At 41.9% G+C, this 25,764-nt stretch overlaps 1 protein-coding gene across 2 annotated transcripts in view; it reads right to left on the minus strand.

Annotated features, from left to right (window-relative positions):
- Window positions 1-23,458, minus strand: part of fkbp1b (FKBP prolyl isomerase 1B) — a 37,943-nt gene extending 14,485 nt beyond the window's left edge. Inside the window, exons 1-2 of one of the 2 annotated variants that reach the window (XM_007897035.2) lie at window positions 23,230-23,458; window positions 22,367-22,414 (exon numbers count right to left, since the gene is read on the minus strand). In XM_007897035.2, the coding sequence (XP_007895226.1) occupies window positions 22,367-22,414; window positions 23,230-23,266 (85 nt within the window). In that variant the 5' untranslated portion in view covers window positions 23,267-23,458. Of the gene's footprint in view, window positions 1-22,366; window positions 22,415-23,150; window positions 23,207-23,229 lie in introns of those variants that run through there. The other variant, XM_042333518.1, reaches the window with a different exon arrangement.
- Window positions 23,459-25,764: the final 2,306 nt, after the last annotated feature.

Consider the following 25,764-nt stretch of genomic DNA (forward strand, 5'->3'; position numbering starts at 1 on the left):
GGGGGAAATAACAACTAATTTCACTGGAGGATATAACATTTTAAGAGCGACTCTGATCTCTGCAAAATTACAATAACTGTTCCATGAAAATGAAAAAAAAGGATGACTCAGAACAAGAGGAAAGAACTAAGGAAATAACCCAAGGGCGAGAATTTTTATTAAATACAAGGAGGGGATAGTCATGTGTTACACAACATAGCAGCATCGGGTAAAGTTGCCTGAAAGGAAATGTCCTTGTGATTTATCTCTGCTTTAGCTTTTCTGCTCTGCGCATATAAAGGCTTATTGTATCTTTCTATTCTTCATCCTGCTGTTTTTATAGTCCAGAGACTGGCAATGCAGTTTTTAACATATGAGAATTTAATCCAGATAAATGTATTGTTCATTAAGAAACTGAAGTCCTGTATCAAGAGTCAACGATTTACGATAAAAGATTTATTTGCAATATAGTATTTGATCTGCCATCGTAGCTTCCTATCCCTCCCCCATTGAATTAATCACTTATACTACCAATTTAAATAGATTTTTCAAAATTACAGGACATCTCCAGATTATTAGAAACTGAATAAAATGATGGTTAAAGCCCAAACAGACCATTTGTCTAACCAGTCCATGCCAGTATGCAATATGCAAAGCAATGAAAGGAAAGTCAAAATTACTCTCTCTCCCTCTGTATATATATATATATATATTTATAAAATGACCCTATATATATATATAGGGTCATTTTTGCACTGACTAATTGCGTGAAAGATTCCATAGATAGGAAACAAAATGGGAATTATTTCCAAATTGGAATTCTGTTTGGATTAGAATTTTGGGGTTGATTCTACTGAAATATAGCGAAGAGAAATTTCATCTGTTACAATTCTTGACAATGTACACTACAGTATGTTCTAGTAAAGGGATTTGTCTATTAAAAGTGCATCTGTCAAGTTACCGCGCTTAACGGCAAGAGGAATTTAACATACATAGGGTCATGAAGAAAGTTGTATTTTGGTCACCCAGGCGTCTGACACTTGCAAACCCATCACCATGCTTAAGAGTATCCAAAGCAAACAAAATTTCATACATCCCACCTAAACATGGAAATTCCAGAGATGATTACTGGTATAGTATGTATACTTTCATCCCCTCGAGGGATGCATCCTGCTTACCAAATTAGCTAAAGTATTAGGCGCAGGTTGGCAAGAGCCAAATCTTAGGGACCCCAAGTGTGCATTGGAATACTGCTGGATTCTAAGAAGTTAAAATTGCAAAGCTTGCACTGTCTGGCAAGCTTTCCTGCTGCTTGTCCAGCTATGACCACCCTACCAGTTAGAGGTTTGATTTGCAGGGTAAACAGGAGCTGAGTGGAAAGAGTCTCTGCCCCCAGTTACTTGTTTGCCCTTCCAAGTCTTGCCGATGAGACAGACTGGCTGTGCTATCATCAGTACTGCGGACCCAGCTGGCTCAGATACTGGACCAACGAGAATGCCACACAGGGCTTGTGCGATTCTGCCATTCCATTGACAAACAGGCCACCTTGGAGTCAGTTCAGCAACATTGTTGGGTGTGAAGTTGTCTCTACAGTTCCAGCCTGGTAAGCTTCACATCTGTGCCAGTCCTTGTGATATCAACTTAATGTACCCATCCTTCAACAGGCAGAATGTTCTGTGATGTGATTATAAGCACTGGTGATAAGTATCAAGACACACGTTACACTTGATATCATCTGTTTACATGCATTGGGTTTACATATACTGCACTGAACGGTACGATATTTACTATGAAAAATACAGTCAAATCATTTTACAGTAAATCCCGTGACGCGCTTTGACACGTCTCGACAACGTGATAAGGCGCTACACCAAATGCAAGGATTATTATTATAACTGTACTTACTACGTCCTGTACTGTACTTACTGTGCCTTTCTGTTGTGCCATGCAGAACCTGAGGGCTTTACAGACGTTCATGTTACAAATACTATCTTTAGTGCAGGCAGCTGGCCTGCAGTCAGACAGTGTGAAGCAGTTTTACAGCCTTCTCAGAGTGAACAATGGATCCCGATCCTAATAAATCATTCAGTTCCTATTTTTAAAATCAGTAAGCAGTATAGATAAGTCAGCGGTAATCTGGGCTACATCTGTCTCAATCTACATACATGATTTTACACAATTGTATCATTTCAAGTGGAAGCACAGCAAATGGTGTTATATTTGCCTCCCAAGATTCAAAAGCAATAAATTGCATTTATATAGCACCTTTCACGTCGGGAAGATGTTCCAAGGCGTCGAACATTCGAGGGCTTGCACCCAAGCTGGAGTTGGATTCAAGAGAGATGAGGGCAAATGGGGGCGGGTTTGGGAAGATGACCAAAGGTGTGGTTGAAGATGGAGGTCTTGAGAGGGACCTTGAAGGAGGCAAAGAGACTCCAGGATGGGGTTCCAGAGAGTGGGGCAGAAAGGCTGAAAGTAAAACTGCTGACGCTTGGGCGGGCAGGGCAGGGACATGAAACAAGCCAACGCCTGCTGAGTGGAGGGAGTGTGTGGGTGGTGAGGTTTTGGAAGGTCACAGAGTAAGACTCAATACTCTGAGAGATGGGGACCCAGTGGAATAGTCTCATGGAGCCTGGTGCGGGAGAGGACACGAGCTGCAGAGTTCTGAATAATCTGCAGCTTGTGGAGAGAAGAGCTGGGAAGTCCAGTGAGCAGGGAGTTACTGTAGTCAAACCTGGATGTAATGAAAGCCCGGATGAGGGTTTCAGCAGCCCGAGAGGAGAGGGAGATTCAGTTTCACCTTGCACCAAACTTAAAATTAGTGACACCTTAAGTCCACTAAATTTAGCTGCAGCAAATTGCACCTGCCATAGACAAACTAGCTACATTGAAAGGACAACCAAGAAGTTCACAATTTTTCACAGTCCCTATTAATGTGAAGTCTGAATTATTGCACCTAGCTGCCTATGCTATAACCGAGTTGCTCTATACATTGATAAGTTATAAAGAAGCTGCAATTGTATTGTGTTTGCAATGGATTTCTACCTATTCTGCCGATTCTACTTGTAGATAGAATGCCAAATTTAGATGATTTTTTTTCCCCATCGCAATTTAAAGCTTCACTTCTGGCAAGATAAATGTAGTGGAAGATCACGTAGTATCACACTACAACTCTGCATTACATTGAAGCACTTCAAACTCTATTTCAGCATTCTCACAATAAGCATTTTTAGAATCACAGAATGTTTTAGAGAGATTCCCAAGGAACTGGCATAGCATTAAATCAATGTTCTTTTGTTTGAATAAATACTTATCATTTAAACTGCCTCTGACAACTGACTGCTCTTGCAAATGAGAATAAATGGGTGTATGAAATTTGAAGGCACTACAGAAAGCTTTGATAATTTAAGCTTATGAGGGATGCTTTTCGATAAAAGATTAATTTTAAAAAAAACAAAGCAACATTGTCTTTTGAAACAAAGGTGTACAATAGTTAATCAGAGCAGACATATGGTTTGTTGGCACAAGCAAGAGTTATATAGAACTTTACAAATAGCGACTACAGTGAACTTCATCTTGCCTAGAAAGCAGCACAAGAAATAGAAAGAACAGCACCCATTCGGTTGTGAAACATGTACAAATTGAATTTCTCCCTAAAATAGCAGAAGAAATTAGAATCCTTAAAAACAGCTTCTAATAATAATATTATAAAAACAGTTTCTCTTCAACAATGACAAAAGATTTACAATTACATAGTACCTTTCGCATATTTATTCTAAACAAAATACTGACTTAATACTGTGGCAGTTCCTTGGGATCATTTAAAAATATTCACAAGAATATTGTCTTAATAGCTGTAATACTATAGAACACATCTCTACTACATTAGCACAATGTATAATCCCCTATGGTGACTATTTGAGATTAAAATATTGAAATTCATAACATCTTTATATATTAAAGTTTCCTTTTAATATCTTTTTCAAAGGGCAGCCAGAGTAAATGGCTTGAATTTACCAATTAACAATGGTTACTAGACTTCAAAATAACTTGTATAATACATTGAGACACTTGGGAAAATAAAGTGGAATACCAAATATAAATCCTTGCATTTGATTTAGCACTGGAGGGCATTTCAAAGCTCTTCACAGTATTTACTATAAAGTGTATTTTGTAGGGCAATGCAGCAGCCAACGTTCCCCATGAAGTGAATGACCAATTTTATCTGGGAAATTTGTCCATCAGGATATCGGGAGAAACTTCTCTTCAAATATAAGCAATAGTTTCAAAATTACACTTTGCACCCAATTATGCTCTTAAATCACCAAATAAACAATATTAATTACGCCTTTGTTATTAATTTCAGGTGTGGAGTGAGTGACGAATAATAAGATGAGAACAGCCCAAGGCAGAAGAAACAGTTCATAGGAACATAGGAACATAGGAATTAGGAGCAGGAGTAGGCCATTCGGCCCCTCGAGCCTGCCCCGCCATTCAATAAGATCATGGCTGATCTTTCTAACCTAACTCCATCTGCCCGCTTTATCCCCATATCCCTTAATCCCTCTATCCTTTAGAATTCTATCAATCTCAGTCTTAAATATGTTCAAGGACTGAGCATCTACAGCCTTCTGGAGTAGAGAATTCCATAAAGTCACTACCCTCTGAGTGAAGTAGTGTTTCCGCAACTCTGTTCGAAAAGGCTGACCCTTAATCTTAAGATTGTGACCCCCAGTTATAGATTCTCCTACCAGGGGAAACAGTCTCACACTGTCTACTCTGTCAAGCCCCATAAGAATCTTATATATTTCTATAAGATCACCCATAATTCTTCTATATTCTAGAGAAGTAACTTGTATGATACATTGAGACACTTTACTCAACCTATCCTCAGAGATCAATCCCCTCATCCCAAGAACCAATCTAGTGAAACTACGTTGCACCCCCTCTAAGTCGAGTATATCCTTTCTTAAATAAGGAGACCAAAAGTGCACACAATATTCTAGGTGCGGTCTCACCAAGGCCCTGTACAGTTGCAGCAAGACTTCCCTACTCTTGTATTCTAATCCCTTTGCAATAAACGCCAACCTGGCATTAGCCTTCCTAGTTGCTTGCTGTACCTGCATACTAACTTTTTGTGACTGGTGTACAAGGACACCCAAATCCCTCTGAACACTGACACTATCTAGTCTCTCCCTCTCTAGAAAATAATCTGCTTTTCTGTTTTTACTACCTAGGTGAATAACTTCAAACTTCCACACATTATATTCCATCTGCCACCTTCTTGCCCATTCAAGTTCAATGTGGCTTCCCAGCACATCCTCATTCAGATAGAGCTAAACAGGATAAAGAGAAGAGAGAAAATGGTATCCATGGAATTATTGTTGTAAATGAGCAGGTGTTGACATACTAAAGGTCTGTTCGCACTTGCCATTGTTTTAATTCTAAACTTCTGTTCTCAGTAACTAAGATGATTATGTTCCATGATGTGTTTGATGCAGTGAGACATGGGTAGAGATTAACATCAATATTTTACACTGTAAAAATGAAATCATACTTGCTAATCCATTTAATAAATTAAATGCTGGTAGCAGCAATTTGTTTTCAATATGATAAACTCACATGTATTCTGTTCCAATAATAATAATAATAATAATCTTGCATTTGATATAGCGCTTCATGTTGTACAGATGTATCAAAGTACTTCACAGAATGTATTGTAAAGTAGATTGACTACATATAATTTGTGGGAGAAACGCGGCAGTCAATTGCGCACAACAGTGTCCCACAAACAGTTGTGGGTTGAGTGACCAAACTTTTTTTTAAATTAATAAGCCAAATTAACACTCAGAACTCCAAGAGAAAATAATTGGCATATAACCATCGCTTAACCACTACCCTTTCTCTTTGTACATTTCCTCCATTTACAATGTTGGGAGTTTACATTAATATTTATTCCCAGTTTTATAATAGTACAATTCATTGCAGTAGCCAGTAGAAAAGTAAACTGCACAATACAAAGCATGTCATTCAAAAAAAATATTATTCACAAACATAGATCACCTGAGAAGGAAGGATAAAATATTTCAGGGCCAAAAATGAAGGTGTTATTTGCAAACCATTCATCTGGGACTATAATTTTGTCATACATGAAATACAAAAGTGCAACCATAGAGCAAACATTTGTAAGAGCAGCAAACAATTACAGAATAAGTTGTACCTAAAGTGTTTTATTTTCCCCCTAGGAAAATAGATAAAAGAAATCTTACCAAATGAGTGTCACTACTATTTTGTGTTTTTGTAATACATAAGCAGTTCTACACAACAACATTACATGGTTCACTGTAAAATCTGAGGTGAATGAATGGGGAGGATTCAACATTCAGGACACAGTGAGTCTTTTCTGCTATGGCAAAGAGGCCCATGTTTGAATCGTGTGGTCTCTGATTGGGTTCAGGCTCGATCCCCAGAAATGTCCTGGGAAGATGTACTTGTGGATGTGGTGCATTGGTGGGCATTAAAACCACGCTTTCACCATCAGGGTGCTGGCACATTGTAACATCAAAGTTCCTTCCTGTTCCTCAACAGTCACACTGCTTTCTTCAAAAACATGCAGTGAGGTCTTCAGCATTTCTGGCTATCTTTCTACCTCTCCACCTTACTTACTCCCCAATCCACTACCCGCTGCCTCCATTCGACTAGCTCCAGCCTCCTGCTTGTCACTCGTGCCCTCCTCTCCACCATCTATGGCCCCGGTTTCAGCCACTGTGCCCCGAAACTCTGGAACACTCTTCCTCAATCAATCCACCTTGCACCCTCTTGCCCCCTCTTCAGGTCGTGCCTGAAGACCCTACTCTTCAACCACGTTCACAATCACCTCCTCTCTCCCCCAGCTCGGTGTTGTGCTCCCCCACTGTCAGATGCTCTGGGATACTGTCCTGTGTGATGGGCGCTATATAAATGTAAGTTGTTGTTATTGGCCTCCAACTGGAATTACCAGCCGTGACCATGTGGAGGTACAGGAGAATTGTGTGCCAAGTCTCGTACCTCACACTTCTATTCCAAATAACACACAATAAGGTCATGTCTCAGCCCAAAATGTTCAATATTCCATTGTGTTGTTTGTCAGGGAGTTTGTGTTTTGGCACAAATAAGATCATTGCTGGTGAAGCACCCAAAACACAATTTGCCTCAGGACTAGCGGTATTCCAAAAATAATTACCTGTACATATAAATAGTGATCAACAGTCACTAGACCACCATATTTGTAATTAATGGACTATCCACTCACAAGGTCAGCATGTGACATGTACACCCTAACAATGTTAGACTGCTGTATGTATAGTTTATAGGCTATCCCCTCTAACAATGCCCCCAAGATATAAGTGGTTAAATATATACTGTATTAAAAATCAGTTGAAGTGGGGTAAATACCACAATAAAACATGGGTCTGTCTAAATGCAGCTCGTTATTTTTCATAGGTCAGCGTATTAAGGAATATGGGGAGAAAGCGTGAAATTCGAATTGAAAGGATTAGTTGAGGTACAGATCAGCCATGATCTAATTAAATGGTGGAACAGGCTTGAAGGGCTGAATGGTTTACTCCTATATTCCTATGTCCTATGTTAAATTACCTAATTGGTTGGTTCAGACATGCTGGGCAGCCAAAAGATTACACAGGTATTTTTCTCCTCAACAGCCTCTCAGCAGACCTGGTAAGATTGGCCCTACAATTTGGAGCTCAGAATTCAATGACCGGTCAAGACCCAAAGAAAAATTAATCTGCATTTTACTGAAAACACAAGTATAATACCAACACACCACCAATTCAGACTGAAGATGGATAGTATAACACAGATCATCAGATCGTATAGTGAAATAGATTCAAGTTTTATCTATTGCCAATTCCATTACGAGATCCAAATTAACTCTAAGTTACTCCCAAAATTCCAATCTCGCAGTCCTAATGTTACAGCAGTGGCTTTATTCAATTCCTTGTTCTCTCTCCTGCTTCCAAGGCTGAAGCAAGATTTTATGTGGCTAAGAACAGCTGTGAATGACAAAAATCCCAAAGTCTGCATAAAAGCTGTGGCTACACCTTTATACTGGTACCAATTTGTAAAGTAAAAGTGGCATTGGATCCTAACTCGCATATTCAGGTGATAAGGAAGTACATCTTAATAATGTACATCTTAATGATTAAAACATGGCTTGACAAATTCAGAACCTTCTGATCTTTACACATCAAAGGGGTCTAATTACACTCTGGTTTAGTTCCCTGGCTGTGTAGAAAAAAACTTTTTAAAAATGTGATAACACCCAATGGAACAACACAAAATAATTCTAAAATGTTATATGAATTTTGCTCCTAATTCTACTATCACCGAATGGTGTTAAAATGTACCTCCAGTCAAGAAGAGAACCATTCTATCACAATGTTCACTGACACAAGGGAACATCACTATTTCCCCCATAGTTGGGGAGAAATTCCATCTGGATCTAGAATTAATCTACTTACATTTAAATTATCCAGAATTGGCAAAAGCTTTAATTTTGACATTTTTTAATATATAACTACAAAAAAGCAGCTTCAAGTTATTATACTTATTGATACTCCACAAAAGCCTTCAGTTTTCCATACAATTACAATAAAAAAAACTACAAAATTAGATTTGCCTTTCACGTTGGGAATCCTGTAGCTCAGTGGTTAGAGCACTCGCTTTGCAAGTGAGAGACCTGAGTTCAATTCCAGGCAGGGCGAAACCTTGGGCAAGTTTCCTTACTCCACACCCTAATAATAATCCCTCCAGAACCAAAAACAATAATAAATTGGTCATTTTCAATCTACGACTGTTTGTGGGACATTGCTGTGCGCAATTGGCTGCCGCGTTCGCCCACAAATATACAGTCAATTCACTTTGCAGTATATTCTGTGAAGCGCTTTGAGACGTCCTCCCGACGTGAAAAGCGCTATATCAAATGCAAGGATTATTATTATTATCATTAGGACCCGAGCTGGGGGGGGGGGAAGGGGTTGGGATCAGGGAGGGTGGAGGACTGAAAGGGTAGGAGGGTGGCCGAAGAGGAGGGTCTTGAGGCATGCCTTGAAGGAGGCAAGGATGGGGTGAGGCAAAGGGAATATGGGATGGAGTTCCAGAGGGTGGGAGCAGAAAGGCTGAAGGCCCGACTGCCGATGGTGGGGCAGACTGGGCGTGGGACATGGAACAGGTCGGAGCCTGCTGAGTGGAGGGAGCAGACAAGTTGATAAGGGGTTAGCAGGTCGGAGAGGTAGGGAGGGGCAAGGCCATGGAGAGCCTTGAAATTGAGGATCTTGAACTCAATCCTCTGAGGCATGGGGAGCCAGCGGAGCCGGGCGAGGGTGGGTGTGATGGGGTCACTGAGCCTGGTGCAGGACATTTACAATGTAAATGTGAATATATAGGTCCACAAATAATATTCACTGAATCCCTTTTTGCAAGTATCTGAGAGAAATCATTTATTCAGTTTGGTAAATATCCATTGAAGCATCGCTGCGCTAAAACAAATCAATTAGAGGAAGTTTTTAAATACCTTATTGGTATTACCATACCTTATGAATATCTTATTGGTGGACAAGGATACTGACCAGGGAGTGTTTAAACAAAAGTACATTTCGGCACAAACACCAGTTTTCTACATCCCAAATTTCAAAATGATGACAGACAGTCAATGAACCAGCTCAGTAAAAATCCAATAAAAAGATTGAGGTGACAAGTTCATATTTAATGAAACCGTGACCAGAGCATAAATAATTCTCCACATGCCCATATTTGTATAACCTCCAGAACTTCTACAATATGAAATGCATACTGTGTGACGAAGCTTAATAATGTATTCGTATAGTATTGCATACTGAAAAGGTTAATCTCCTTTATAGCCAATTTTGTAATATTACACTAAAACAAGAAACCACTGTTGATTGGGTTTCAAATGGTCCAGTGGAACGAGTGGCACAACAACTAATTCATTTCTTTACAAAGTAAGGAAATACTTATGAGCATCAGAGTATATTTAAAAACACTGAGTAAATTACATTTTGCTACTGTAGTCTTGTATTAGTTCACCTCTTATTATAGTTTAGTGAAGAAGACATTTTTGCAACTGATAAGCTATTATAACTTTAATTTCCTACAGTATATCCTGTGACGTGCTTGGGATTTCCTCCCAATGTGGAAGACACTCTACCAAATGTAAGGATTAATTATTATGAGTATAGCGGATACACTGAACATTATCTGGAACAATTGAAGTGATGAAGGATTTGAGTACAAAAGGTTGAATGTGCAGTAACTTGGTAAACGTATATTTTATTCAGTTTGAAATAACACAAAAACTCTCAGGTCAGAAAGGTACTGTTGTTAACAGCCTTGTGCATGGAACTTTGGGTGCAGGAAAATACATTGAATTAGAGCCGAGCCTTAGTTCAGTTTCCTGGGGGAGAAGGAAAAATATTGAACAAAGAGGAAGCGCTTCCATTGGGGAAAGCAGAATCCAAGAGAAGTTCTGCTTAGTCCCATTGCCATAACCACTGTGTTAGTGTTGTTCAAGAACATTTTGGCCACTGTCCCAAAATTAATCTAATTAAAAAAAACTAAGAATAAATTACTCTAAAACAGGTAGTGAATAGAGTTTTTGTATGCATAATAGTGATTCTTTAGTGCATACATTTCAATATTAATATCTGACCCATTTTATCGTTGAATGAATACATTAAAATGAAAGAAGAAAGAAAAAANCAACCTCAAAGGAATATGAAAGGAAACAGGGAAAAGGCAAGCAAACCAGCACAATACAAACTGGAAATGAATGATACATAAATATTTAACAAAGATAAACATAAACCTAGAAAAGTCAAATTAGCCAGGAAAACAACATGAACGAAACAAACATAAGAATAAGCACGCAGCACTAAGAGCTTTGAGACAGAAAGCAAATGGAAAACTGGCACAAAATGATTGAAAAGAAAGTAAAAGAAAAGTAGTCTAGTTCGGATTTGATTACTTTGACCCAGAATAGCTTTCAAAAACACTAATGTTGGGATTCCAGATGTGGCAAGTTGAAAATCTTGGCTAAGGAATTGGGTGAGGTCCAGGGTAAATCTTAAAGGCAATTCCCTTAAGGGAAGGTGAGAAGCCAGGGGAAATCAAAGGGTTATCACCTTAGAACACACTTGGACACTTCACAGCAATTGGTTCAGGAATGGCATTTGCCAAAGTTCTTGGTTTGAAACAGTGTATGATGGAGGATGACCTAAAGAGGGTGAGAAAATATATTAAAAAATGGGAGAGAATATATCCTAATATAACAAACATGATTCACAGCAGAGGAAGATTTTTAAAATAATTCAGTAGTGTGATGTACCTGAATGAAGGTCGTCTAGATTTGATCTGAAGTAAAGCCCATTGTCAAAAGTGCAGATCCCATAATATTTAAAAGTAGTACAAGTACCACAACCTTGTTACAACAATTGAAGCTTTTGACCAATTATTCTTTTCTTGAAACTGCTCTACCCAAAGTCTCAATGGATATATCCATTGAGTGTTTTCATATAAAGTCTCAGGTTCATCCCAGTCTGTGGTTTTGAACAGGTTACCCAGGCTGGGGAGGGAGGGAGAGGAAGGGAGCAAATCGATTGACTTCAGCATCCTTTTGATACACTACATTTTTAGAGATCCAGCTGAAATAACATGTATGCAGATGTTAGGGTAATACAGAATCTGGCTCATCATCTATGGTGACCTTCACAGTGAAATGACCACTCAATGGTCATCTTTTATGTTCAAACCTGAAAGGTAGCCACTTGGTAAAGTGCTCAGTGGCCAACACTAATTTTGTACCTACAACAACAACTTGCATTTAAATTGCACCATTCATGTGGGGTAGCATCTCAGAGTGCTCAACAGTGGCAGAGCTTATCGCGGGACCAGGGAGAGAGGGGGAGGTGATCATAGGCATGTCAAAGAGGAAGGTCTTCAGGTGTGATCTAACGGTGGGTAAGGAAGAGACAAGGCAGAGGGATTGATGGAGAGTTCCAGAGTATAGTGGCTGAAAGCATGGCCACTGATGGCAGAGTGGAGGGGGGATGTGCAGAAGGCCAGAGCCAGCTGAGTGAGGGGAGAGAGTCGGGGGGGGGGGGGGGGGGGGAGGGGGGGGAGGTGTAGAGGAGTGGGATGTAACTAGGTTGGAGACGTAGGGAGGGCCAGGGTATGAAGTGGAGTCTGGCAAGGACTGGGGTGATGGGGGTGCAGAGTTTGGTATGGATAAGGATATGGTGGGTGGGAGCTCGGAGTTTTGAATTAATTGGTTACCTATAACCTCAGCAAGAGTATATAGTAACAAATATTGCAACAAAGGGGATATTTTATTTCTGAAATTTAATTTTGAATCATTAAAAAAAATCACAATGTTCCATCTGTATCAAGATTAAGACATCTCACTTGGAATTAGAAAAACTTGTGAGGGAATTCAAGCAGCTAGTGCTTGGGCAATCTTTGAATTATCTAACCTATTTTTCTTAGAATTACTTATTATACAAAGGAAACCTACCATAGCATGGAATTCAGCCTGGTCCTGCAGCTCTTAAAATAACTCATTTCAGAGCTCTTTGCACTAGATGCTAGTGTAGTATTTAACATTGACAGGCAATAAAATGTATGAGTCCTCTGCTCAGACAGCTGTGATAGTGAAGCATTTAAGTATGGCAGGAGGAAGCTTTTCCCTCTGTGACAAATATCAGCTGAACATCAAAGTAGTATTTCTTTCAAAGCCAGAGATATAACGGCCGCTAGCTTCCCCATCATCTATTAAATAAGGTTGTGTGAAAACATGAGCTCAGAAAAAAAATCAAGGGAAAGTAAACAAAGCCGGTTTATGCTAATATATTTTTTGAATGTTTGGGTAAAAGATTTTGTGTGCACAAAATTAATCCAAATACTGCATGATGTGATCCTCAGAGCATTTGAAAGGGATGGACCATTGGTGTGAAATTCACATGGTCTTAGACCATAAGCTTAAAATTTAAGAGGTCTGAAATTCAACAGAGTTTGAATGACCAACTCTTTGGGGTTGAGTTGGCTCTAATGTGACATGCCTGGAAATGGAAGATCCATGTGAAGTCATTCTTCTGTGGTACTTTGATACCCAAATCAGCCAGGTCTGTAGTACTCTGAGGCATTGTTAATGAAAAACCAACTAGCCTGGCTCAGTAGCAGGATTTATGGAACAGATTTATCACTGGGACTGGCATTCTTCCCACTTGGCATCTGTTAATCTTGTCAGCCAAAGTCCTAACAGGGAGGTTGTGTTAGCTGGACAGGCAGCAGGAAGATTTCTAGTTTTCGTAATGGTAAGTTCCATGGTGTTAGCTGATTAAACTCTATTTGTACCCCAAAGCACACGCTGGGAACATCAAATTTTGGCTCTTACCAAACTGCACCTAAACCCTCTTAGGTAAAGTATGGTGTGCCCCTCTAGAAAATAGTACACACACGTCATTCCAGAAAAATAAAAAAACAATGTGGACTTCCTAGTAGTTTGGTCTGAAAAAGTTTGGTGCTGTCACATAATTGACAGAAATTTAAAAAATCAATCTTAATTGCGAAGCCAATTCTTTCTTAAAATACTTGTGGGAAAAAAAATTTCCAAATTAATTTTGAGCCTAAAATTGTGAAGAACTGTTGAAAATTCTGAAAGATAATCTTAGTTTTGAAGCCCTTTTTTGCAAATAATTTTAAACTTCTATGTCAAAGAGAGTAAAAATGATTGAAATTATTATGATGGACAAGCAAACAAATCAAGAGGCAGTTATCCTTAATTGGAACTTAGTAAATCTTAACAAGATACTCAAAGTTGTTCAACCCTTGGTGAATGGCATTCAGTTTGGTCATCTTGAAGTATACAAAGCTTTCAAGCGAAGATGTTTTAATCAATATGAAGATTTATGAAGACAATGGGATTTAGAACAGTGAGCAGTGTTCAAGAATGCTACCACAGCAGTAACTGAAAAGCAATAACATTCAGGAAATGAGTAAATTAATGCATGAGCAACACAAGAAACTTAACATAGATGTCAAGGCACGTGACAAACGTGGCTCTGCGAGCAAATCACAAACAAAACAGAACAGGCAGCAGCAAAGGCAAATCAAAGAAGTTTATTTCAAGCTACAGGGATCTTAGCAGATCAGAAAACTGTAAAATTACTCCTAGTCAAGAACAAGGATGAAATTGCAATATATAAACAAAGGCAACAAAAAAAAACAAATGTTGAGTGCACAGTCTGATCCATTGTTTCCACCATCCACTAGTCTGTTTGAAGAATTAATTCTTAACACATCATAAAGGAAAGATAAAATATTTGCAAGGAAACTTCTCACCTTAAAAACAGTGCCCATTAATGTAATGATAGCATTCCAATGTAATAAACTGAAGAGTTGGAACATTGATTCAATCATTGTATATGTTTTTTTCATTCATCTACTTTCCAATTGATGAACAGTAAAAACATCCATCTGAATACACGACAGAACACGTACCAACTTCGCTTTGCAAGATTGACTGAGAAATTACAACAACAGCAGCAACTTGCACTTGTATAGCACCCTTCACTCTGGGTAGCATCTCAGAGCACTTAACAGTGGTGGAACCTGATTCCGAGCCGGGGGTGGGGTAGGGGGGGGAGGTGGCCGTAAAGACAGTCGAAGAGGAAGGTTTTCAGACAGGACTTGAAAAAGGGGAGAGAAGGGGCAAAGTGGAGGGATTGTGGGAGAAGGTTCCAGAGTTTGGGGGCGTAGTGGCTGAAAGCGCGACCTCCGATGGTGGGACAGAGGATGCGAGGGACAAGCAGGAGGCCAGTGCCAGTCGAGCAGAGGCACCGGGTGGTGGATTGGGGAGTGAGGAGGTCAGAGAGGTAGGGAGGTGCCAAGGAGTGAAGGGATTTGAACACGAGCGTGAGGATCTTGAAGTCGATCCATTCGGTGATGGGGAACCAGAGGAGCTGGCCAGAACTGGTGAGATGTGGGTACAGAGTTTGGTTCGGGTCAGTATGTGGGCGGCAGAGTTCTGAATGAGCTAAATTTTTGGAACCTGGGGAGACCGGCGAGGAGTATGTTGGAGTAATCCAGGCGGGAGGAGACAAACACATGCAGGAGGGTTTTGGCAGCATTTGGGGTAAGGTATGGTCGGAGGCATCAATGTGGCGGAGGTGGAAAAAGGAGATCCTGGTCAGGGGCTGGATGTGGGGGAGGAAGGACAGCTGGGGGTCGAACCGGACGTCTAGATTTTGCACTGGCTCAGTGAGTGTGAGGGAGACCCCAGGGAGGTGGAGGAGTTCAGATCCGTAGGAGTGAAGATGTTGACGGGAGCCAAGGAGTATGGCTTCCATTCCACATTCAGCTGCAGCAAGTTTGCGCTCATCTAGTCCCTGATGTCTGCCAGACAAGCTGATACAATATCGGCGGACCTGGAGTTGGTACTAGAGGAGGCAAAGTAGATTTGTGTGTCATCTGCGTACATGTGGAGGTTACCTTGTGTCTGCGGATGACATCGCCCAGAGGGAGCATAGAGATAAGGAAAGGAAGAGGGCCAAGGATAGAACCCTGGGGTACCCTGCAGGTGACTGGGCAGAGGCAGGAGGACAAACTATTTGCCGAGATGAAATGGAGGCAGTTGGTTAAGTAGGACTCGAGCCATGTGAGTGTGGTCCCACTAAGGTGGATGAGGGAGGAGAGGCAGTGGAGGAGGATGGTGTGGTCAACTGTGTCAAACGCGGCAGAGAGATCCAGGAGGATGAGGAGGCAGAGGGAGCCCTGGTCACAGATAGAGAGGGCGTCATTTATGAGTTTGACAAGCGCTGTCTCTGTGCTGTGGGCAGGGCGAAAACCAGACTGCAGGGCTCAAGGAGGGAAAGTTGTGACCGAAGGTGACCTGCAACAATGAATTCCAGGACTTTGGCAAGGAAGGGTAGGTTGGAAATGGGATGGTAGTGTGAGAGATTAGAGGGATCAAGGTTGGGTTTTTTATGGAGGGGTGTGATAACAGCGGTTTTCAGGGGGAATGGAACAGAGCCTGAGGAGAGAGACTGATTGACCATGTTTGGCACGGGGGGGGGGGGAGTTAAGTGACCAGCAACTGGGTGGGGAGGGGGTCGAAGCAACAGGTGGTGAACTTCATCCGGGTGATTGTGATTGAGAGGGAGGAGGAAATGGGGGTAAAGGAGTGTAAGGAGGGGCGAGTGGCAGCAGCTGTGGCGGAGGGAGAAAGGGGTGTGAATGGTCTGGGTGTGGTGGAGGGGACATAGGGTGGGGAGGATGATGTAGCCAAGCGGATGTTTTCAATCTTTGAGGCAGAGAAGTCTAGGCCCTCTTCTCACTTGGTGCTTGATGTGAGGATAGAAGGGTCTTAAGGGGTTGCATGGGGGAGGTGATGGGACAGTGGAAAACAGCATCTTTGGATTGTTGTTTGCCTCCAGGATGACTTTGGAGTAAAAGTCAGTTTGGGCCTGTGAAAGGGAGAGGGGGTAGGTGCGATGGTGCTCGAGGCACAGCTGGCAGTGAATCAAATTTGCTTATTGTTTACACAGAGAAAGTACTCAATTTATGATGCTGAAATCAATAAGCAATAAGCTTGATCATAGGTTATACAGGGCATAGACAGATCTAGCAGATGGATAGATCTTTAGGATAAATATTCTACCCAACACAAATTTGAATTTACATGGCGCCTTTCACATAAGAAGAACATGTCAGAGAGCTTTAGAAAGACTGAATGGAATACCGAGCTGGGAGGGCGATAGGAGAGATGAAGCAGAGAGGTGGCTGAGATAAGTGTTTATATAACAGAAAGGTAGAGAGGGAGAACAGAACAATTTTAGAAGAGAGTTCCAGAAGATAAGTGCAGCCCACCTGCTGATTGAGGGGCAGAGGGTATAAAGCTTTTCAACAACATGATTAGATGTCATATGAAATGCAAGGATTATTAGATTATCATTTCCAATGGCTTCTCTTCCCATCCTTGAACAACCACCTCTCATATAGCTCAGATGTATCTATCTTTGGTCCTTTCCTACAATGCTGCTCCTTAGCAACAACATTCACAAACAGGGTTAATTTCTATAAATCTATATGTTGATATACAACTCCCTCCTCTACCAACACCCTTGATTCCTGGACTGGTTGTTGATCTGACTGACATCAATGAATGAGTCATAACTTTCTGCAGCTGAACATCGAAAAAAAAACCTGAAGCCACCCTGTTAGGTTCTTGTCAGGATCTTCATACATCAGGTTCCGATTCAATTAACTTTTCTGGCAGCTTTCTCGGGTTAAACCAGATGGTATGAAAGCTTATCCTTCTGCTTGACCAAGTTTAGTGTCAAATCACCACATCTTTCAGAACATTTCCAGAACATTGCCTATTTATGTCTTTACCGCACCCTACTGCTGTTGAAAATCCTTACGTGTGCCTTCTTCAACTTGCGAATAGATTTTCTTTCCAACAGTTGCCTCACCAGCTTCCCTGTGTCCACTCAGCTGAAGCTTCAACTGATCCACGATGCTGCACCCTGATGGTCACTCACACCCTTATTATTCTCAGACTTGCCAAGTTCCACTGGCTCCCAGTACCCCAGAATATTGAGTTTAAGATCTTTATTTTGGTCTTAAAATTCGGTTTTGTCCCATTCTATCTATGCAATCTTCTCTAGCCCATTCCATTCACTCTTCGAATTCTGGTCTATTCTTTGCTCATTCATGCCTTCATCACATCCTGGCTTGATTATTCCAACACTGAATTTGCCAGAATCCCCGGATCCTCCCTATTCAAGCTGCAGACTATCAGTAACTTTACACTTCTCTCCTACACTAGGCTCCATGAGCCTATCACTCCTATTCTCACTTGCCTGCACTTGCTCCCCATCCCCCAGCAGATCAAATCCAAGATCCTCGTTCTCACAATCAAATCCTGCCATGGCGTCGCCCTCCACTCTGCCTCCTCAGTATCCCTACCTGCTTGGTCATTTCCTCCACGCAGCTGACAGTGTCCTCCAATCAATGTACTCAATGTTCAGTAAGTAAGCTTCCAGACATTCTGCCCCTCACTCTGAAACTCCATCCCAGATTACCTCTGTCCCTTCATCGCAGAGTGCCTCTGCCACTCCATCCCAGAGTGCCTCTGCCACTCCATCCCAGAGTGCCTGGGTCATCTTTCTCCCCCATCTCTTCATGTTGCTCCCACTTTCCAGGTACCTAGTTAGCTGTCGCATGAAAGGCACTATATAATTGTAAATTTTTCTCCACAACCAGTAGTGTCAGAACGTTAATATATCTTGCTCCTTATTGAAACTCTTCCAAAATCATTTTACATTTCTACCCTGACTGGATTTCTTCAACACCTTCCTCACTGGCTTTCTGAGCTCAACCCACCATAAACTACAGACCATCCAGAATAATAATCCTTGCATTTGATACATCGCCTTATCACATCTTCGAGACATCTCAAAGACCTTCACAGAATATACTGTAAAGTAAAGTGACTATATTTTGTGGGCGAAACGCGGCAGCCAATTATGCAAAACAGTGTCCCACAAACAGTTGTTAATTGAAGTGACCAATTCATTATTATTATTATTTTTTGAAGGATATATTACCGTTGGAAAAGCAATCTGCCAAACGACTAACAACCGGATTCCTACTTACTGCTTGGTAAACATTGGCGTGTAGTGTAAGGAAACTTGGCAAACATTTCGCCCTGCCAGGAATCGAACCCAGGTCTCTCACTTGCAAGATGAGAGCTTTAACCACTGAGCTACAGAAATCCACAGTTTGCATCCTTTTCTGTATCGGGCCCCCGAACTCCAATACCCCCATGTTTTCCAGGCTCCACTGGCTTCATTCTACCCAGGGGATTCACTTCACTATTTTTCTAATGCTTCTATGCCTTTTCTTCACCCTACCTTTGTGATATCCACTCTGCTAACTCAGGTCTGCTTTACATTCCCCATCCTCTCCATCCCACCATATATGGGTACTTCCCAGAACTCTCTCTGTAATCACTCTACTTTACACCCTATGCCTCTGTTTTCAGAAACCTGCCAAAACATCCTTGCATTTTAGCATAGCACCTTTCGGGTTAAGAGAATATTCCAAAGCACTTCACAGGATATATTATAAAACGGAGTGACTGTGTGTTTTGTGGGGGAACCTAGCAACCAATTTTCACACAATAGTGTCCCACAGCCTTGAAGTGAATGACCAATTTTTATTTTGGGGGATTGTTGGCCAGGGCACCAGGAGAAACTCTCTTCTCTTTTCAAACAATGCCATGGGATCTTTAACCTGAACAAGCAGACAGGCCCCTCGGTTTAACACTACATGTGACAATGCAGTGAACCCCCAGCACTGCATTGGTGTAATCTAAGATTATATGACGCTCAAATCTTGACTTGGGACTTGAACCCACAAACTCCTGAACTGAATGCTACGAACTGAGCCAGCCTGACACACTATGAAAAAAATCTTTCTCTTTAACGGTGTCTTTGGTCACCTCCCTCCTATATTCGATATCTGGTGCAGTAAAATGTTTTCCTATGTGAGAAGTATTATATAAGTGCAAGTTGTTGCAGCCTTCAAAAGTCTTGTGCAAAATATATCTTTGACCATACTTTTGGTCAACTTTATGAAATCTCCCATTTCTCTGCTCGATCTGCACTCCATTTGTCAAGCACTTTAAGGTATTATTTTATCAAAATTGCATTATATGCTGTAAATGCAAGTAATTTTTGTGATTTATTGATTTTAAGGAGCCTTCGGTGGCAGAGAGGCACTATCTTTGAAAGATTCTTTAAAAGCATGAATTTTTTAGGACTGTAGAGACCTGAAGCATATTGGTTAGAGCACTTGCCTCAGAAGCGAGAGGACACAGGTTCGATTCCTGGGCAGGGCGAAACTTTAGGTAAGTTTCCTTACTCTGCGTGCCTCTGTTTACCTTGCAGTAAGTAGGAACCTGGTTGCTAGCTGATTAGCGAATTGCTTTCTGGGGGTTATGATTCCTTCAAAATAATTTTTTTTAAATAAATAAATAAATAAGTCACTCAATCTACGACTGTTTGTGGGATACTATTATGCACAATTGGCTGCTGCGTTTCACCCACAAAATATACAGTCAATTTACTTTACAGTATATTCTGTGAAGCACTTTGAGACATCTGAATGAGTGATAAAGTGCGATATCAAATGCAAGGATTCTGATTAGCCAAGGAAAAAATTCTCAACTAAAATGCTTTTAATAGATTTAATTTTTGTATTAAAAACGAGGATACAGGTGGGAATTATTTTTGATGGACAGATGGAAAGATATGGCATGGTAACACCCATTTGGCCTAACTAATCTGTGCCAGACTAATTGACAGATTAACCATCATTATGATTTTGGAAAAATATATGAACGTTGTACACTGTGGTAAGTGGTCTTAGGACACTCCCCAGAAGGAAAAAGGTTCTAAGCTTCACGTCAAATTCTATGTTGCTCTCCTGATTAAATATTTGAAAAGATAACCTTCCCTCAACCGATAAACTGATAATTGAGACAACACAAAAAATTACAGGAAATGTGACTGATGTAAGTAAGGTAATGTAAATACTTCAATAACTTGAAGGATTCTTAAGATAATATTCAGGGTTTTAAGGATTAGGGCCCCATGAAGAGTCTTGACATTTTTACACAATAGTCTCAAAAGAGAGATCTAAAGATTTATTCATGCAATCAGATGAATAATGAACGTTGAAACTGGATTTTAAAAGAAATCTCAACAGGTCTACTCGTGATTCTTTTTATTTCACATACTTGTTTTCGGTACACCCACAGAAAATTTGCCACAGGAAGAAATAGAAGAATCATCACTGATCCAAGATGTATAAGATTCTAAAGAGTGGTAAAACACAGTACAGCAATTTCCACTTATGTAGTGCCCTTCGCAAAGGATAACGTCTCAGAGCGTTTCTCAAAGATGGAGTCAGACACTGAGCAAGGGGGGAGGGGAAGGGAGGAGGGGCATGACCATAGGCATGGTCAAAGAGGGTTTTTAGGTTGCACTTAAAGATAGATGTGGTTTTAGCTGGTTAGACTCCAGTAGTACCCTAACACCTGCTCTTGGGTCCCCAGTCTTGGCTGTTGCCCACCTGTGCCTAATACTTTCTGGAATTAGGTAACCAGGATGTGTCCCTCCAGTGAGAGAATGTGCATTCCATTCCAACAATCTGTCCCTGGAATTTCCATGTGTAAGTGGGATGCATGGAAATCTTAGCTTGGTTTAGATTCTCTTAAGTGTGGTTATGGGTTTCCGCATGTGTAAGACAGCCGGCTGACCTAAACAAGAGAGGAAGGGAATGAGATGAAGGGTAGAGGGAGGGAGTTCCAGAGGTTATAAGGGTAGTAACTACAGAAAGGAATGAGGAAGCAAACAGGAAATACATCAGCCATTGGTTCTGCATGAGGAAGAAGTGGTTTCCATGAAAAGCTAAGATTTGTGGAGTAAATGAGGAAACACTTTAAAATGACAAAGAATTCCCCAAATCTTAGAAAAGGAATGATACAAACTTGCTGGGTAGATGCCGTTAAGAGGATTGGCAACGTGGTCAGGCTGGCATACTGAAACTTTAATTATAATAATCCTTGCATTTGATATAGCGCTTTTCACATCTTCTAGACGTCTCAAAGCGCTTCACAGAATATACTGTAAAGTGAATTGACTGTATATTTGTGGGCGAACGCGGCAGCCAATTGCGCACAGCAATGTCCCACAAACAGTCGCAGATTGAAAATGACCAATTTATTATTGTTTTTGGTTTTGGAGGGATTATTATTAGGCGTGTGGAGTAAGGAAACTTGCCCAAGGTTTCGCCCTCTGCCTGGAATTGAACTCAGGTCTCTCGCTTGCAAAGCGAGTGCTCTAACCACTGAGCTACAGGACTCCACAAATGACACTAAGGAACAGAGGGACACAGAATAACCTATACAGACTATAGCTGTGGCAAGGAATTATTAGTAGTGGGATAACAAGCCATTATACCATGATGTAAAAACATTATAATTAAGGCTCCACTGTTGAAGGTGCCAGAACCGTTGGGAATACAGGAGGATGCATCAACTACAGGAAAACTACCATTTGAGTTTACATTATTTATTTCAAAAACCATTTCATTTAGGCACAATATTAGTCTTTCTGCTGCAGACTATTATTCTAAACAGGACAGCCGGCTGTAATGGAAATAAAACACAAATTGTGCAGAATCAATAGATACAGCGCTACACTACTGAGCATTTTTTTTTAATAACGTCATTGACAAGTAACCTTACCTATATAGTGAACAACACAGGTCTGTCCCTTCTTGGGAAATGTTCTGCCTGAGAGAAAGAGAATAAATGTTTAAGTGGACAGACTTATTGCAACGTGGGACTTGCAGCTGCAGCTTGAGAGGAGTTGCAGGCTGGACACACGATTCATTTCGTTCCGAGAGACCGCGTTCAAAAAAAAAAAGAGAGAAGAAAGAAAAGAAAAAAGAAGGAAAAAAAAAAACATTTTAAACTTTCAGAAGGAAAGAAACCCCGGAGCGAGGAGTTCCAAACAAAAAGGGGAAACCACTTGAAATCTTACGACCAGGTTTTTGCTGATGGAGCATTCAGCCCAGCATTATTATTAGGCTCTCAACCTTTCAAGGATGTGATTTGTTTTTAAGGCAGGGCTAGAGTTTAAAGAGCTTCTCATTTTTAATATTAATTATCATCAGGGGCAAAAAAAAAAGGAAAGAGGCTGCTGCTTTTTTTTTGGGGGGGGGGGGGGCACAATGCACAGCACAGGAGCATTCTTGGGAGATCTGGGGTTTTGCACTCTCTCTCACACACACTCACACACACACACACACACACACAAAAAAAAATCAGTGAAATCCCCACAGTTGCTCAGTTATCTCTCTCCTTCCCAGTCAGTGCGAGCCTTGCGCAGCTGTCAGCAAATGCCATTTAAACATCCACAGCCACACCACACACACACCACACACACACACACACACACACACACACTGACTGCATTGCTACCAAATTTGTCTAGACCGGCGAGACAGGGCAGCTTTTGCAAACAAACCTTTGCAACACAAGGCACCACAAGCACGAGCAGCAATCCCTTCCCCTCGAAATAAATGGTGCAATTACGATTGCCTTACCATCTCCTGGGGATATTGTCTCGATATCCACTCCCATGATTGTGGCTGCAACAATTTATTTTATATATTTTTTATATATATATGTGTATATATATGTTTATATATCTACTGTACAAAATCTCTGCTCGGGGTATTGCCAGTCTGGACCTCGGGCTGCAGCAGACGTCTGCTCTCGGCTCCGTACCCAGCGAGACTCGAACCACCCACCAGCCGCGCAGACCTGTCACCGAGAGGCCCGTGTCGTCATTGCGACATGTCAATCATGCCGGGGATTGGGCAGTCGGCGTCTCCTCGAGCAACGAATCAGCGTCCGGCGGGGGCGGGACTCTGCTGGTGACCAAGTTTGGATGGTCCTCCTGCTCAGGTCCTCTCTGCTGGACTGGGTGGCCTGGCCCTTCCCTCGCGGAGGGTTATTTTAAGCTCAGGGAAGGTTGCTGCCCCGGGGATCCCGGTCGACTTGTTCAGTGCCCGGCAGGGCTCCAAGAGAATAATAATCATAATAATCCTATATAATAATCCTTGCATTTGATATCGCGCTTTTCACGTCCGGAGGACAACAACAACAACAACAACAAGATTCCATTTATAAAGCGCCTTTCACGTCAGGAGGACGTCCCAAGGCGCTGCACAGTTGGGTCATGACCCGAGCAGGGGGAAATGGTCAGGGTGAGGGGAGGGAGGGAGCGAGGAGGGGGAAATGGTCAGGGTGAGGGGAGGGAGGGAGGGAGCGAGGAGGGGGGAAATGGTCAGGGTGAGGGGAGGGGAGGGAGGGAGCGAGGAGGGGGAAATGGTCAGGGTGAGGGAGGGGAGGGAGGGAGCGAGGAGGGGGAAATGGTCAGGGTGAGGGGAGGGGAGGGAGCGAGGAGGGGGGAAATGGTCAGGGTGAGGGGAGGGAGGGAGCGAGGAGGGGGGAAATGGTCAGGGTGAGGGGAGGGATGGGAGGGAGCGAGAAGGGGGAAGAGAGTTGAGAGGGGAGCTGAAGGCTCGGTCAAAGAGAAGACGTCCCAAAGCGCTTCACAGAACACACTGTAAAGTGAACTGACTGTATATTTGTGGGCGAACGCGGCAGCCAATTGCGCACAGCAATGTCCCACGAACAGCCGTGGATTGAAAACGACCAATTTATTATTGTTTTTGGTTTTTTTGGAGGGATTATTATTAGGTGTGTGGAGTAAGGAAACTTGCCCAAGGTTTCGCCCTCTGCCTGGAATTGAACTCGGGTCTCTCGCTTGCAAAGCGAGTGCTCTTACCCTGAGCCACAGGACTCCACAGAACGCGACGCAGCTTCATCCGTTACCATCGAAAATTAGGTTAAGATCGCGGCGGATTTTTTTTAAAAAAAAATTCGCCGGAATCTGATGACGATCATAATAATAATCTTTGCGTTTTTGTCGCGGCGCCTTTTCGCGTCTTCGGGACGTCTCGAAGCGCTTCACGGGAAACACCATAAAGTGAATTGACCGTATATTTTGTGGACGCAACACGGCAGCCAATTGTGCACAGTAGTGTTCCGCAAACAGTCGTATAATTATTATGGAGATTGCTTGAGCACAAGCTATAGTTGTAGCATGCTCGTTCTGACTAATGCAGGTCTTATAATTTTCTTGCAATTATAATTTTCTTACATGGAGGATGAGTGGGGCAATGTTACATTTTGGCTGGCAGAGCCAGGTTCAAATCCAGCTGAAGGGATGAAAGTTTGTTGTCTATAAGTTTCCTGTACAGTATAACATTTCTATGGCAGGGTTCATCCTATTCCTTCAGTGGGCATGGACTCACAGGATAAAACTCCTCCTAATTTGCCCCATGGGTTTGCAGGTTAGTGATGACTGGGCAAAGCCAAGAAAGTTGTTTTCACCCTGTGGTTGCTCACTGTGTAAGATTGCAGCCTGGCCAGTTTCAATCTTCCGTAGTTGTTTTGTTCTTGGACTGGCTGGTTAGAGGTTGGCAAAAGACAAAAAATTCTTCAAAAATTATTTTTGCCCTTTCATCTTCTCTCAGTGAAGTAGCCAGTTCTGCTGCTTTATATTGTAAGTCTAATTTGTATGTTGTGATATCCATGAGCAAACCCATACACAGAAGTGTCCTTAACAACAACTTGTATTTATGTAGCACCCCTCAAGCAAGGTAGCATCCCAGGGAGCTTAACAGTGACGGAGCACGACTCAGAGTCGAGGGGAGGACGGAGGTGGCTGTAGGCACCGTCGAAGAGGATGATCTTCAGTCGCGACTTGAAGATGGGAAGGATCGGGCAAGGTGAAGGGATTGAGGGAGAGTATTCCAGAGTTTCAGTGAGTAGTGGCTGAAAATGCGGCCGCCGATGGTGGAACAGAGGGCACGAGGGACAAGCAGGCGGGCGGAGCCAGTCGAGCGGAGGCAACCGTTAGTGGGTTGGAGAATAAGCAGGATGGAGAGGTAGGGAGGTGCCAGGGCATGAAGGATTTAAAGACGAGTGTGAGGATCTTGAAAATCCATCCATTCGATCAGTGGAGTCTGGCTAGAACCTGTATGATGGGGGTACGGAGTTTAGTACAT

Source organism: Callorhinchus milii, unplaced genomic scaffold (genome assembly GCF_018977255.1).
Source record: "Callorhinchus milii isolate IMCB2004 unplaced genomic scaffold, IMCB_Cmil_1.0 Scaffold3, whole genome shotgun sequence".
Taxonomy (NCBI): Eukaryota; Metazoa; Chordata; class Chondrichthyes; order Chimaeriformes; family Callorhinchidae; genus Callorhinchus; species Callorhinchus milii.